Genomic DNA, 15,740 nt, shown 5'->3' with positions numbered 1-15,740 from the left:
TGGCCTCCCGTGGAGGACCGTATACATTTTAAGATCTTGTGTATGACCTATAGGGCATTGGCTAAAAACAGTTCCACTGGTGTAGGATCCATCTTGTCCCGCCATACTCCTGTTAGGAACCTGCGCTCCTCGAATAAATTTCTTCTGTCAGCCACTCGTTTCAGGAGAGCTAAGTGGGGGGGTAGGGCTTTTTCCACCTTGGCGCCCAAATGGTGGAACTCCCTCCCTCTGGATTTAAGATCGCTACCCACTCTCCAGGCCTTCAGAAGTGTACTGAAGACCCATCTCTTTGTGCAGGCCTATTTGTAATGGTGATATGCTTATGTTTATGACATATTTTGTTAGGCGCCATGATACCTTCGGGTTATTGTCTGCCCAATATAAATTTTATTCATTCATTCATTCATGTGTTGTGCAAAGCCATGGATTTTTTTGATTTTTAAAAAGGGTGGCCAAAGGAAAGGTCATTACTTACTGTCATCTCTAAAGCTGTATGCCCAAATTGCAAGTGAGTTATCCATTGTAAAAGGTGTCCTCGTGCTTGCTGAACTCTGCATACCTCTCATTGCTGCCCATGGGCTACTTATTAAGACTGCTCATGAAGGACATCAAGCTGTGGGGCTACTTCAAGAAACATAAAACTGCATTTTTAGTAGCCCTCAATGGACTCTCAGGTATCTAAGTGGATTGAAAATTGCAACACATGTCTTATCTGATAAACGATGGAAGACAAGTTATACGCCTTTAGATACTGTGCCATTACATGGAGATGCATGGAACAAAGTTGCCTTTAACTTTGCAGGACCATTTGATCAGTTACCACTTGACAAAAAATACCTCATTGTTCTAATTGACTACTACTCCAAGTGGGTATATTTTGAGTTTGACTAAAGTTTTTGACAATGAGGGCTCACCCAAAGAGCAAGTTACAGACAACGGCACACACTTCACTTCTTTGCAAATGAAAAACTTTATTTCAGCACACCACATAAACACTTACAAGTTGCACTTCATTCACTGGCCTCTAATGGTCTTGTGGAAAGAATGAACACATTCTTGAAGGAGGGACTTCAAATGGCCTTGGCCATGAAAACTCCAGTAGAGGAGTGAATGAAACAAAAACGTTGGACATGTTTAATTACACCAATTAACACCACAGGTATCTCGACAAAAGAAGAGTGTGAACACTACCTTGCACAAACAGTACCTTCAGAAAAAGTACTTTGATAACAAACACAAGGTGAAAGAACAAGATTTTGAAGTTGGTGATTGGGCCATGATTAAGAACCCAGTCAGAACTGGCTAGAAAGACCATACTGGGTTATAACACACTTTGGTTTACTTCAAATCAAGATTTTATGATTGCAAATGTTCCTAGACCAATGATGTGTAAGTCTGACTTTAACTTTAAAAACGTCTGCTTGAATGTGTTAAGGTATTGTACAAAATGTCCTATAGCTGACCATCAGGGAGAAGCTCCTATTGCGATCTAGTGACATCCAGTTCATTTCAGATTGCTGGAATGCAGTGGTGAGGGCCCTGGGGAAGCCGGAGAATGTCTCTCTCTCAGTGTGAGAGATTTGGAGGAGAATTGCCTCCCCCATTAGAAAAACATTCCCGCTACTGAGCCCCCACATTCCCTCTAGTTCAAAGCTCAGCGCGGAATCTCAATGATGATCCGGACATCCTCTTCTCGTACTCTTGATCAAACCTCTCGTTCTGAGCCACAGTGAAATGGTTCTTCCAGTCACCTACAATCCCTGCGAAGAAGTAGAAATAGAATGGACAGTTCATGAAAATACTTCCATCTGCAATGTCAAACAAAATGTCACTGTTTAACAACTTTGTTAAAAGTATATTTTTGTGTATATAAAGTCATGACATCTAAAGAAATCTGTTACAGGTTCCTTCTTCCCCTGCAACTCCAGCCTAAATCCTTCTGAATTCTTTCTTACCTCCCCCTCCTTTCCAGAGTCTCACACAGTCCTCAGCCTCTCAGGCCTGTTGAAGAACAGTTGTGAGATGAACATGCACATATAACCTAGACACAGCATTTTAATGTTAACCAAAACAGAGCAGCAGGAGCTCCAAACTATCTCTTGTCATCAGTTTAAATATTGGACTAGTGTTAATGTAGTAAGGCCATTGGTTTAAAGAGATTTTGTACATCTGCTAACGGGAGGAGCAATGAGGTGCGGGTGGAAAAACATTGCCTTCTACCAAACCTCCACTGTCCTGCATAAAGCCTGATAGGATAGATGGTAGGGATCTATAACTTTAGTTTCTCTTGGGGAAGTGGGCTGGGTGCTGGCGCAAGGATGAGAAGGTGCCAAAATAACATTCCCTCTTGAATAATGCAATCAGCCCCCAGACTGCCACATATTACTTACCTCTAAAAGGGGAGCATTCACTGAATGATGGTTTAATATTATTCTAGTATGCACCGCCCTACAACCCTACAATTCCACCTCAGAAGCGACCTGCTGATGTTGCTTTTAATCCATACCCTTAATTAGTGCTGAGGTTGGTAATCAGGACTTCTCAAATGGGATTACTCAAATCATTAACACCAAGACTACAATTAAATCTCCATTAATTCCTAGGCTGCTTTGAAAACATCCATTTACACCAAGGCTGCATTCAACTTGGTTGGTCAGAAATAAAGGACAGAGGTACACTAATGGGACACTTGCTATGTGTGCTCTGACCCCTGATGTTAGACTCAAGGCTGGAACAAGGCCTTTGCTGGGCACCATGAGAAGAACTGGGAGGTAGTGTCTCACCACACCTCACGACAGCCCACCACATAAGTGTCCAGCACAGCATAAGACTTTTCTGTCAATCCATTTGCTGCGAACAGCTGAAAAGTATCAAACTCTGATGACCAAAAGTCAAGATTGAAATTGAATAATTCTTTTAGTGCCAAAGCAAACAATCTAAAGCATGAGGATGTAGGCCCTAATGTTTAAACATGGCACAACCAAAGTGCCATAAATAAATGTGCCCACCATCAAAACATTCCAACACCAAAAAGAGATTTCCTGGGACGTCCGCCATCCATAAGGTTGCATTTTTCAGTCATTACAATAAGACCTATCTTTACTGCTGTACTTAAATTCCAACTACTTCATACACAAGATCAACATCTGCCATATGATCTATTCCACATGGACAACTCCTGCATTTGAGGCACAAATCAGAGTAATATTTAGTGATGATGGGTTACTCGTCAATGATCCAAACCCTCAGTGGAACCAAGAGAGTGTTCAGTGTCACAACTATACTACAATTTAAACTAAATGAGTTTATATCTCTTTTTGATCAGGCTGATTGCCCACTATTAGGGTCCATTTGGAAAAATTGAGTCTCGCATTACTCCGATTAAATTCCCCAAAACACCTATACTTAGACAAGTAAATTAGGGTGAGCATTGGTGACAACAAACACATTCAGCACTATAATCTCTGCAAAAAATGGGGTAAAGAAGGGATGTGTATTGGGGGGCGTAGCTTAGCGAGCCACCATGGCGGACGTGTGCTAAGTGAGCTCCGTCCAGCCTTGACCTTTATCCTGAAAATATCCTGCTTCTCCGGTCCGCTTCTACGCCTCAAGACCGCCCCGGGAGTGATGCGAACTGGCGCTGCACATTTGAGCCGAGTCCTGACCCGCGACGTGACCTGGAGCGGCAGAGCGGCGACGGCCAAAGGCAGGGCCTGTAGGCGGCATGGGAGCTGGGATCTTGAGTAAGGCGTTGCCTGGGTCCCCCCGCGGGGGTATGGGCGTGGGGTGCGGCGCCGTGGCTGCTGGGCTGGCACTCTGAATGGGTGAGGCTGATTGATTCTTGGAGGGTGCTTCCTGGCCGGGTGTCTCCTGCTGGCGGTTGGCTGCCTCCCCGCCTCTTGGCATTTACAGGGCGAGCCTCCTCGATCGGTGGTCGTGTCTGACCGCGAGGGAAAGGCGCTGGAGGTGCACACAGCGGGTTCAGTGAGTTGCCGATCCTTGGTTGGGTCCCGAACCGTGCTGGTGCCAGCGGCCCTCCTTGGATTTCAGCGTGTGCCTGCCTTCCCCCGCCAGCGGCATCCTCACATCGGCAGCTTGGTGAGCCGCACAAGCAACGTCCGGGGCCCTCGGAGATCAAGGCCTTTCACTGTCCGGTGCCCATTCTGCTATACGGGTGCCTCCGCATTCCCCCTCCTGCATGGAACGAACCTGGGGTTTCGGCGGCTTTGCTGGGCCATGGGGGGGCGCCTGGAGATCCTGTGGGGCGCACATACAAGACCCAAAGCTCGGGCAAGGTAAAGGGCGCGTCCGCTTCCACATCCTGCCGCCCAGCGTGTGGCCGGCATCATGATTCCTCCTTCTCGCTGCGCAGAGCGCATACATCGTTGGCCATCAGGCAGCGCAACTTCCCTGTGGATTTCGACTTGTGCCTCCCTTCTCCTCCCGCCCAGTAACAACCTCGCAGCGGCGGCTTGTCGAGCCGCACGAGCAACCTCCGGGGCCCTCGGGGATCGGGGCCTTTCATCTACCAGCGCCCCTCTTGCTCTCCGGGTGCCTCCCTCTCGTCGCCCCCCTGCATCAAATGGATCAGGGGTTCGCGGCTTTGTCGGGCCGTGGGGGGTGTTGCCTGGAGGTGCTGTGGGGCGAGTACAAGCATCCCGAAGTTCAGGCAAGGGACCGGGCGTGCTCGCTTACTCATCCTGCCTCCCGGTGCGGGACCGGCACGGTGCTCCCTCCCGCTGCGTGGAGCGCCTGAATCGGCGGTCAGTCGGGCATCGCGAGCGCCTCCTTGGGGTTCCTTTGGTGGATCTGGATTCCTTGACCCTCTCCCGTATTCCTCGGCAATAGCGTTGTGATCGGCGGTCAGGTCAGGCCGCTCGAGCTGTGTTCCTATACTCTTGTGACTTGATCTGCCTAGACAGACTCCCTTATCCTGATGGTGCTACACTGACCACAAACAGTACGTTGTCTAGGGTGAGGGGATGCGCGCTGCTTGCCATGATGAGAGATAAGCCAGGGGGAGGATCGGCCAAGCAGAGCACGATCGACAAATTTATAGGCCCGGGGGCTTCTGCGGCAGCGACGGGGGACGCATGGAGACGTGCGCGACAATGCCATCTCATGGCTGCTAACACACAGTCCAGGGACGTCCTCGATGCCAAGATTGGGGCAGTTGGTTCCGACGTCATGCTGTTGCGGCAGGACCTATGGAATGTGGTTGCACGCATCACTGAGACTTAAACAAGAATTGAGGGAGTGGAAGATGTAGTTGCCACCCTTCAGCAGCGGGTGACTTCTCTGGAGACCACCCAACGTGGCCTATCATCGAAAGTGGAGGACACCGAGGGGAGGGCTTGGCGCAACAATCTATGCTTTGTTGGATTTCCGGAGGGATGCGAGAATGGAGACATGGAACGGTTCCTCACTCAGTGGCTGGAGAGCTGGCTTCCCCCGGAATCCTTATCCAAATATTTTGTTGTGGGCCTTAATGCAGAAGCCCCCGCCGGGAGATCGCCCGAGACCCATCATTGCAAAGCTACTCAATTATCATGATCGGGACGCTATTCTGAAGCAGGCCAGGGCCAAAGAACTGTTACTATTTGACAATGCCCGCATTCTGATATTTGCCGACTATACAAAATTGGTTCAGCAGCGGAAGCAGTCCTTCCTGGCGGCCAAAGTCCGCCACTGAGAGCTCAAAGTTCCTTATGCTTTGCTTTATCCAGCCAGGTTGCGGGTAGTGTATCGATCCCGTACTCACTTCTTTGACTCCCCGGAGGAGGTGTTCTAGTGGACGGTGTGGCTGTGCCCCCCCACACCACCCGGGAGGGAGTCTGATTCTTCCTCGAGTGGGGTGGCCCGGAATCAGCTCAAATTGAAGGGGAGGGGCACCAGGCGCTCCAGATCCAGAAGGCGATACCGATCCTGCGGTGCCTCCTCTCGGGCTGGGTTGGCTTCACGACAGCATGAGTCAGCGGACCAGCTGATAGATGGGACTATGGTCTCAGTGTATCTGTTATGCTGCTTCGCCTGGAGAACAACAGAAGAAGGGCGGTATCTCTGTGGGACCTTAACAAACAGAGAGAGGCCCAGCAGACAATGGGCTGTAAGTTGGGGATCCATTGGCAGGTGAGGGGTGGGACCACCTGTTGGGGTCAGCCTGCTCTGCTTGCCGCAACAAGTACTTCACTGTTATTGAGGTATAGGATGGGGGGACTTGTTTTGGGGAGTTTTTGTTCTTCCAATGCACTGTCTTACATTACTTCAGAGTTAGTTCGCCCTTCTAATATGATGTCATCTGTGTCTTTAGCCTCTACTGAGCCCTCCAATGGCAGGTATGCTGGGTAGTTCACATGATCCCCCTGGGTCCCTTCGGATAATTAGCTGGAACGTCAGAGGGGCGCTTGACAAGATTAAACGCGGGGCTATCCTTAAACAAGCAAAGCGCGCCCATGCAGACATACTAATGCTGCAGGAAACGCACCTCATGGGGACGAAGGTGCTGTGCTTTCAATGCTTTGGCTATGTACATGACTTCCACTCGGGGTTTGTGAGGGGGTCTTGGAGGGTTGCAGTCCTGATCTATCGCTGGGTTTCATACAAGCATGTTAAGACATGGGGAGACACTCAGGGCAGGTACCTATTCTTGCAGGGTACAGTAGGTGATGAAACTGTGGCACTAGGGAGTGTATAAGCCCCCGCCACTGTCCTGGGGATTATTGGAGCGACTTGTGACCTGGTGGGCGGATCTACCAGATGGCCTGGCAGTTGTGTGTGGGGAATGGAACGATGTGATGGATGTGGCCAGAGATCGGTGGAGGCCCGGGGATCCACTGGAGGCCCGACACCCCACCAAACGTCATTCCCTTGTGATGAGCCTTGACTGGGAAGACCCTTAGCATAGGTTACATGGCACAGCCCCTACCTTTCGGCAGTGCAAGACTCATATTCCCGCATCTACTACCTATTTGACAGCAGGGTGGTGGCAGCCGATATTCCTTCTCATGGACTTTCGGATCATTCGCCGGTGGCCATCACTATACGTGCGGGGATGGCGCCTCTTGGCTTGGAACCTCCAGAAGGAGAATTTCAGAGAAGATATGGAAGATGCCATTGATCAATATTTGACGCTTAATGTTGGTACGGTAAAGGGGGCTGAATCTCTCTGGGAGGTAATAAAGCCCACAATTCATGGGGTGGAAATTTCCTTCTGTGGTGCGGCCCGTAGAACGCGTAAAGAATCCCTCGTATGAGCGGAAGTTGAAATTCTGGGGCTGGAGGCACGCAGTAGGGAGGATGGGGGCGGCAGGTCTGCCGCCAATTGGTGCTCGCGCAAAAGGGTTATTCGCATCTCCTACTAGAGAGGCCCGCCAGGTATGGTTGGTGACCCGGAGCAGGATCTGTCATTGGGGGGATAAATCTAGCAAGCTGCTGCATAGACTGTGTCAGGGGTCACTCTGCCCCCGGGCTCTCCCGGATATTGTGGGACTGGACGGGTCACCCATTTCAGCCTCCTCGGCTATTGCAGAGAGCTTTGCTATGTATTACGCAGATCTCTTTGCCCCCAAAGAATGCTTATCGGCAGAGGTGATAGGCTGCTTCTTAGATGACCTCCCACCTAAGGCCCTCTCAGACGAAGTGAGTGTGGAGTTAGATCGCTCACTTACGGAGGACGAGTTGGGAGCCGCCCTAGGGGACTTGCACCGCGGGAAGGCCCTGGGACCGTACGGGTCCCCACTACCGCAAGGTGGTGGAAGAAGCCAGGGAACCGGGTCGCTCGACTAGTGACTGGAGGCACGCGAAAGTGATGGTGTTCCACAAGCAAGGTAGACCACCCCGATCAACATGCGTTGTACCGCCCTATCTCCCTCTTAAATGTTGAGGCCAAGGTTTTGGTCAAGGCATTGGCCAACCGCCTCCAGCCACACATTACCTCCTTAGTTCATCCCGACCAGGCCGGGTTTATGCCCCAACGAGCGACCCGTCATAATATTCGACAGGCGCACGTTGCTGTAGCGACCGTCAGGGGATTGGGGGAGCGGGCTACCCTTTTACTGGCAGATATGGATAGGGCATTTGATTCTCTGAGCTGGGTGTACCTATTTGCACTTCTTCGCAGGTTGAGCATAGGACCTCGTTTCTTGTCCTATCTAACCCTCCTATATACAGATCTAACCTCCTCTGTGCATGTAGCGGGCTCTGTCTTTTCTACGTTTTCCATCAGACGGGGCACCAGACAGGGGTGTCCACTGTCTCCCTACTTGTTCGCGTTAGCGATGGAGCCCCTTGCTGCCTGGGTGCGGATTGACGCTCAAGTGACCGGTCTCGAATGGACACAAAGATTGTCGGATTGTATTGCCCTATATTCTCACGATGTGCTGTTTTTCCTTACTAATCTGGATAGGACGGGCCCCCGGCTGTTACACATCATGCAGGTTTTTGGGGAGACCTCCGGCCTGTACATGAACCCGCAGAAGTCTACCCTTTGGGTCCTAGGTGGTGAGGGGGATCTCGGTTCTTAGGCATCCGCGGTGCAGGTGGTGTATGGGGGATGAAATACCTGGGCGTGATCCTATCGGATTCGCCTACCACATCCTGGGATAGAAATTTGGCGCTGGCATGGGACCGTGTAGAGAGGATATTAGAACCTGGTCCCACATGCCCCTATCTATATAAGGCCGGTCGGCCATTTTCATGATGGTTTCACTCCCGCGTTTGTTGTACTAGCTGCAAAAACATCCATATCCGATTTCTCCTAGGTGGTTCCCTCAGGTTAATGCGGCCCTGGGCCAGTTTCTCAGGGGTGGTGGGGTGGCATGGGTGGCCATGCGGACCTGGTTTCAACCTCTGATATTCTATCACACTACATTGCCTCGCATCTGCTAGTCCTTAACGAATGGTGGTATGGGGACAGAACCGATCCGGCGTACGCTGTCGAACAGAGGTGAATGGGGGACCACACCCTACACACGATTCTCTACTCTGCACAGTTGAGACACTCCCTGCCGTCTGCCACAAGGATTGTTTTCCAAATCTGGAGGCAGGTGCTATGTAGGATGGGTTGGTGGAATAGGTTGACTTGGGAGATGCCTGGATTTCGTGATTGGGACACTATAGTTCTATCTACCCTGGGTGATGTTATGCTGGGGCTTATTTTGAAATCCTTCCAAGATATACAAAAAGACTTCCTTATATCAAAAACACAATAGTTTTAATATTTACAGTTCCGACATGCCATTTCCTCTAGCTTGGAGGGATTGGAGACGCTGGCAGAGTTTGGAGGCAAAGGTGTTTATGGAGGATATCCAGGATCACAAGTTCTCAAAAATCTACCAGTCCCTAGTCACGCATAGCTCTCCTTCAATGCAGCATCTTAGGGAGATTTGGCAGGGAGACGTAGGCCAGATGGAGGAGGAAGACTGGACAGAGGCCCTGGCCTCCCCGCGTGGGGCAGCCATTGTGATGAGCCTATGGCTTATCCGGTTTAAATACCTCCATCGGGTATACTATACCAGGGTTAGGATGTGGAGGGCGGGGTTGGTGGCTTCCCCAGTGTGCCTTCGATGTGAGCATGAGGAGGGTACCCTGCTACATACTGTATGGCACTGTTCCGCATTGGCGCGATTCTGGAGGGGGGGCAACGCCCTGCCTATCTGAAGTTTTGGGTTGGGATCTTCCCTGTTCACCGAAAATTGTGCTCCTGCATGTTATGGATGGAATTGGGGGCAATATCTACAAATGCCATCTCATGCTTCTGGGATTTACCCTAGCTAAAAGGGATATTGCCAAGACCTGGAAGGCGACGGCGGCGCCCTCCGTCTCTGCGTGGAAAAACGGTCTGGACTTCTGTATGGGCTTGGAAGTTCCTATCTTTGTGGCAAGGGGGTGCCCACATAAGCACTTTAAAATGGCAGGGCATTGCCCCCCTCCAGAACTATGGGTCCATTGTGACACCATTAAATGACTTGACATCCAAGAAGATGCCAAAAAAGGTTCAGTGGACAGTTAGCTGTCAGAAGGCATTTGATGACCTGAAGAAGGCCATGTGCTCTGCACCTATCCTGAAGAGTCCTGACTACTCCAAACAGTTCATTGTACAGACAGATGCTTCTGAGTTGGGGGTGGGAGCTGTGCTTTCACAACTTAATCAAGACGGTCGAAACCAGCCCATTGCTTTTATTAGCAGAAGGCTGACCCCCAGGGAGAAACATTGGTCAGCCATTGAGAGGGAGGCCCTTGCTGTGGTTTGGGCCCTGAAGAAGTTGTGTAGTGTAGTTCCTATTATCCCAATAGGCTCTGCGCATTGGAATAATACCTCCAATAGTATAGACCTAGACCAGACGTTAACTAGGTCTTCTACTGTCGATATTAGACTTAAAGTTTTGGGTTTGCCAGCTAGCTCAGAGTTCACTAGAAACTTTCTCGAATAGGCAAGGAGGAGTTGAACCTCCCTGGATAGACAAGAAGGGATTTAGTTTCTGACAACCATAGAACATGACAACTTTGCTCTCCCCTAATCAAGAGTGTATCTCTAGAGTCGTGTGAAAACAAAAGACAACTTATTTTACTCAGTCAGTACGTGCATTCTTAGTTTCACCAGATTGTAGAGAAAAGGAAGAGACGGGCGTGTTCAATAAAAGATGTTATTTATTGATCAGTCTCTTTTCTCGTACAAGAGAAATGAATCGATATTATTGCAATACTTATGGTTAAGTAAAGTGCATACAATAAAAGCAGAATTATGAAATAATACTGTAAAAGCATTGATATGGTTTCTAAGCCATATGCTATTTAAAATGGATAAAATATATACATTCACATATACATTTGACTAATCGTACTCGACTGGTGCTTCTAACCACGCCTACCCCAGTGTACCTGACCTAAGCCTAATACGTGGGCTGGAGTAGAAAGTAGCAGTTTGAGTTAAGTTTGTTTTGCCAAGTGACTGACTCAAGAATTCTCTGCAAGGGGTTATTCAGTTCCGTACCTTGAATCTAGGATGATTGAGGGATGGTATCTCTCATCTTTGGTCTCGATATTCCAGGCTGCCTGCAAGGGCTGCTCGGAAGCGCCGGAGCTGGATTTCTCGGCAGGAGAAAGGCAGCGTCTCGTTCTCAGCGCGTCAGGAAGGCGGGGCAGCGCCAGTGGGCTTCGCTCTCTGCTGGGCTTCGGCAAGTCTCGCTGCTCCGATCTCGTCACCACCGCGTGTGTTTGCTTAAGGCAATATCGGTAATATTTATACCTGTAAGGTGCCGAGATTGACGTAAGGATGGACATAGATACGTCATTAAGGATGTCATACGAGCTGGTCGTTAGCACATTCTTTTATTGAAGTTCTCGGTGAAATCAAAACAATGGCCGCAGGGTTTTTCCCAGGTTGTCATAGGTTTGATTTGTTTTGAGAACTCCGTATGCCTTATCAGGGGCTGGAGGAATATTGCTTTGCCTAATTAGATGGCAAGCGTTATGACCTAATCAGATAACGCGCTCCTGTGCCGTAGTCTGGCGTAATCAGATAACGGTTTCTGCATCATGGGATGGCTGCTAGTTAACTTGTTAACCAGAATAGGGTCAGGAATAGGGGGATCGATACAGAACCTATAGGAATACATCACACCCACTCCACGCTAACTATGGCCATATTTACGAATCTAGGCATAGTAAAACATACTGTAGAGTATCGTGTATACCTTACCACCCCAAAATACATATAATGCATTTCGAAATTATGTAATGTACGGGAAAAATAAAATAGCCATATGTACTATATGCACTTAAGCAGTAGACTAATGCTAAATTAATCACGCATGTATACATTATTAGTAATCGAATATGAGAATTACACATGAAATGGCTCTTAATACAGAAGAAAAGTTCGAGACCACTTCATCACAGTTCAAAAATATTTATGAGCATACCAGCGGGCAGCTAATGTCTATGAAGTTGCTAAAAACAGAAATTAGTTCTCTAAGAATAGTTCCTACTTTAAGCAGAAGAAAAGTGTCCCGTAAAATTAAAAAAAATATATTTTGGGGCTGCTAAAAAAATTGCTGTCCGTGGACTGGAGGAAAAGTTGATCTTGCTACTTTATTATTAAAGTTGAAGGGCAAATTCAAGGTGTCGGGAACGCCGTGTGCTAGCTTGTTCAAGAGTCGTTATTTCTGCTCTGGTGAGAACATCATATCATTGAGACTGCTGAAAAAGCTGTCAACAGCTTCCTGTGAGAGTTCCACTAACTCGGAAAAAGATGTAACCATGCATTCATGTGCATGATTGTCTCCATTGACGTTTTGATTAGTATTGCTGACAGAAGGTCGTACCTGATCGATGCTGCTTTCATCTTGATCTTCACTACCCCTTAATCGTAGTGGTGAAGTTTCCACGAATGCCGTCATCAGGATTGGCAGCCGTTGAGGGCAGCATGAGCCGTTACCGGACCCAACAATGTTTCTGCATCCATTGGTGCATCCGATTGTAGCGTCAGACAGGTGTCCAACACGCATTCTTCTCCGCACAGCATGCACCTTAATACAGGTAAAACACATCTTTGCCATATCGGTCGAAATGAAAGAAACCAAGTCATGTTCAGGTCTCTAAGCCGGGTTAGTCCCAGGATTTTTGATATCCGGTCCCGGTATCCAATGGCTCGGATTGTTTCTTCCCTTGTCGCGGGTGTTTTGTCTGTGACATGGTTTGCCATAACGAAATATAAGGACTAAGAATAGGATTCCTGCAATTAGTCCCAAAATGAGGGGAACTCCTCCAAAAATCGAATGGACGAAGTCTGGCAAAATACCCAGTATGGCTTTGAATGGTGTTAATGCCATCGAAAATACTGTCTTAAATACATTTGAGACTCCACTGGTATCAGAAATATTTAAGATTTCATTCAGGATTTCTGCGAAATGTATGGGGGAATTAGTTGATAACAATGAGTGAATCTCTGCAGTCGTCCTTGCGACTAGGAGATCATACTTTTCTTTTGATGATGTGAGCCTGGTCGGCGTCTGAAGAAGTACTGTTTTCATTCTGCTTAAAGTATCAACTCGAATAGAAGTAATTTTCAAGTTAGGCCATGCCCTTGCCTCCCTGTCTGGAAAGGAGCTGGGGAACACAAGCGTCCACAGCACATGACCTTCGCAGTCGTACTAACGAGATAAGGAACCCCGGGCAGTAGACTACAACATCTGCAATCCACAATTAGAATGTAACTCCCGTTATAGAGTCTTTTAAAGAATGGTTCTATCTCTGTTGCAGGTGTGCCTAACTGGTGACATGAAAGGTTATTTGAGTTCCCTTCACAGGCTCCATGCAAACTAATTCCATTACACAGAAGTGTACCGCTTAGTGACATCGCACAATTATTGCCACTAAGAAACACTTTCTGTCCTTTATTACTGACACATGCATGTGAATAGGGCAAGCTCCATGTTGTCTTAATGTACCCTTTTCCCAATTTTTCGTACATGCCAGCCTGTATATATTTTTGGCAGTATTGAAACCTGAAAGTCGATATTGGAATATTAATTATCCCATGTATTATCCATTCAATGACAGGTCGTTCTGACATTGTCAATGGTAATCTCTCGAGTTTCTCAATGCTCAGGATTGTATAATCAGCACCCTTTTGTGCCATACTGATTTGTTTATCAGTAAGGTTAAAGATATTGAATAGTGACGTTGTGTTGATTAAACGCCAAGGCACATAGCCTGAACGCAGGTTTTGTAACGTCCAGCCAAGCTGTACAATAGAACGCAATTGAGACTGACCGTGTTGTAACAACAGTAAGTCTTGCGATATTATGTCGATTGCTGATGACACAATGCTGTCCAATGAAAAGATTCTGGAGGACAGAGTCATTAACCCATTGTCCACTACAGAAAGCGATTTTTCCAAATTAATACGGTCAATTTCCCGTATACTTTCTGCTGTCTCAATTTGAGTTATCTTCCAGGCCTCGTTGTAAGCTGCATATATAGAGGCTGCTATGAAGCGTTTTTGACGCTGTTTGCGGGGTCCCATAATTAAATCACGCACATCAGCACCATCAGTAAGTAAAGTTAGGTGTTGCTTAATTTCTGTCAGTGTGGAAGTTTTTAGCCATTGAAGGCAGAGTTTGCCCACACTGTAGGTGGTGATTATCCCTGGGTGTTGTCTTTGGGAATATCTAGGGTCTGGCCTGGTCAATTTGAACCCCTGTGTTTTGTTCAGGAATCTGTCTTGACAGTTATTAGTATCTGTGGGCCAGATTAACCATTGTTTCCAATCAGGATTTGTTCTGTTTTGGTTTAATACATAGTTTACGTCTATCTCTTCATCCGCAGAGTTATTGCTGTTCATTGTTGGTTTTGGAATAGACGGTTTATTTAAGTCTTTGATTTTGGCTAATCCAAGACAGGTAGTTTGTTGAATAGTTTCATTCAAGAATATAATTTGTTCTGGGATCATGCAGGCTCTAAACAATGATTCTATACCTTGTACTTGCCATTCTTTTGTACCCCAAACACTTTTTACTTCAACATTTTTGTCCCAATAATCAAAACCAAATATATTCATTTGTTCAAAAAATGAGTCCGTATATATCAATTTCGTGTTTGTAAGCATGGTTTTTGTTCCTGTCTTATTTGACAATTTGAAATAAAATGTTTCAGCATTACTTGTGTTGAACCCTGAAAAGTATGAATATTTGTCATAAAAGGTTCTTGAGCTTCCTTTTGGAGGGGTTGCACAATGTTCCCATTGATTATAATTTAAAACATTTCTAGGTTGTGCTGATTTATGTAAAAAATGGTTACCATAGTGGTTGTAGCAGTACATACTATCATAATTAGATGAACCCTGCAAATAATCATGTTTGGTAAATTTAGCAGACATCACTAGGTCAGACATCATGTCATTGATACTTTCAAAGTCCCAATCATCAGCAAATGAGTTTGGTTTTACAAAGTCACTCAACGAGATCTTGATTTGGTGTGGATATTTGAGGATTTCGACCGGACCATAAATTTCATAGTCAGTATTGTCCCATGCTACCCCACCCGGTATAGGATTGGCTGTGAAATTGACTGAAGAAAGTTCTCTTTTCTTGACGTGTGAAGACGTGTGTGGCTTGAGGATCAAGTTGATTTTCTGGCTTGCTGTGTCCATTTTAGCATATTTTCCCTCAATGAAGCGTCCCAAACATAGTATCATGATGAGCCAAAGTATCAGGATAAATACACCAAAGGACACCCAAAATTCAATCCATGGAGAAATCAGATAGGTTTCTTTCAGCTGTTTCAAAAGTTCCTTAGCTTTATCTTTAAAAGTTTTTGTTGATGGCTGTGTCTTTGATTCACTTAGATCTTCAGAAGAATCATCAAAGTTGATGAAGTAGCCGGATGCCGTTCTGTCTATTGTTCCAATTGCTTCAGGATTACTGTTTCTTGCAGCTTCAGCATATTCATTTGTTACTTCATTGTAGGTTGGTGTGTCTCTACTAAATGTTTTTATTTGGGTTTTCAGAGGTGTGAGTTCCATTGCATTGTTGCATAGTCCTTGTTGTTGTTCTGTAGGCGTTTCGAATGTGATTAGCCTTTTAGTTAGCACCTCTGTACTTGTAGCAAATCTCGGTGTTCTACTACTTATCGGGAGTCCACTTGGCCTACTGTTTGTTATCGGCCACATGATTGTGGTTTTACCAGGTCGATGGATACAACTCGGTTCTCCTTTTTACCAGCAAGTGGCGGTAGTACAA

At 47.1% G+C, this 15,740-nt stretch overlaps 1 protein-coding gene across 2 annotated transcripts in view; it reads right to left on the bottom strand.

The window, feature by feature from the left end:
- Positions 1 to 951: 951 nt before the first annotated feature.
- Positions 952 to 15,740, bottom strand: part of LOC144768564 (sulfotransferase 1C2-like) — a 789,435-nt gene continuing 774,646 nt past the window's right edge. For both annotated transcript variants that reach the window (XM_078652337.1, XM_078652336.1), the window contains exon 9: positions 952 to 1,760. In XM_078652337.1, coding sequence (XP_078508463.1) covers positions 1,648 to 1,760 — 113 coding nt within the window. In that variant the 3' untranslated portion in view covers positions 952 to 1,647. The remainder of the gene's footprint in view (positions 1,761 to 15,740) is intronic.

Source organism: Lissotriton helveticus, chromosome 7 (assembly GCF_964261635.1).
Source record: "Lissotriton helveticus chromosome 7, aLisHel1.1, whole genome shotgun sequence".
NCBI classification, from domain to species: domain Eukaryota; kingdom Metazoa; phylum Chordata; class Amphibia; order Caudata; family Salamandridae; genus Lissotriton; species Lissotriton helveticus.
The sequence above is the reverse complement of the archived record's forward strand: the minus strand, read 5'-3'. Positions and strand labels throughout refer to the sequence as shown.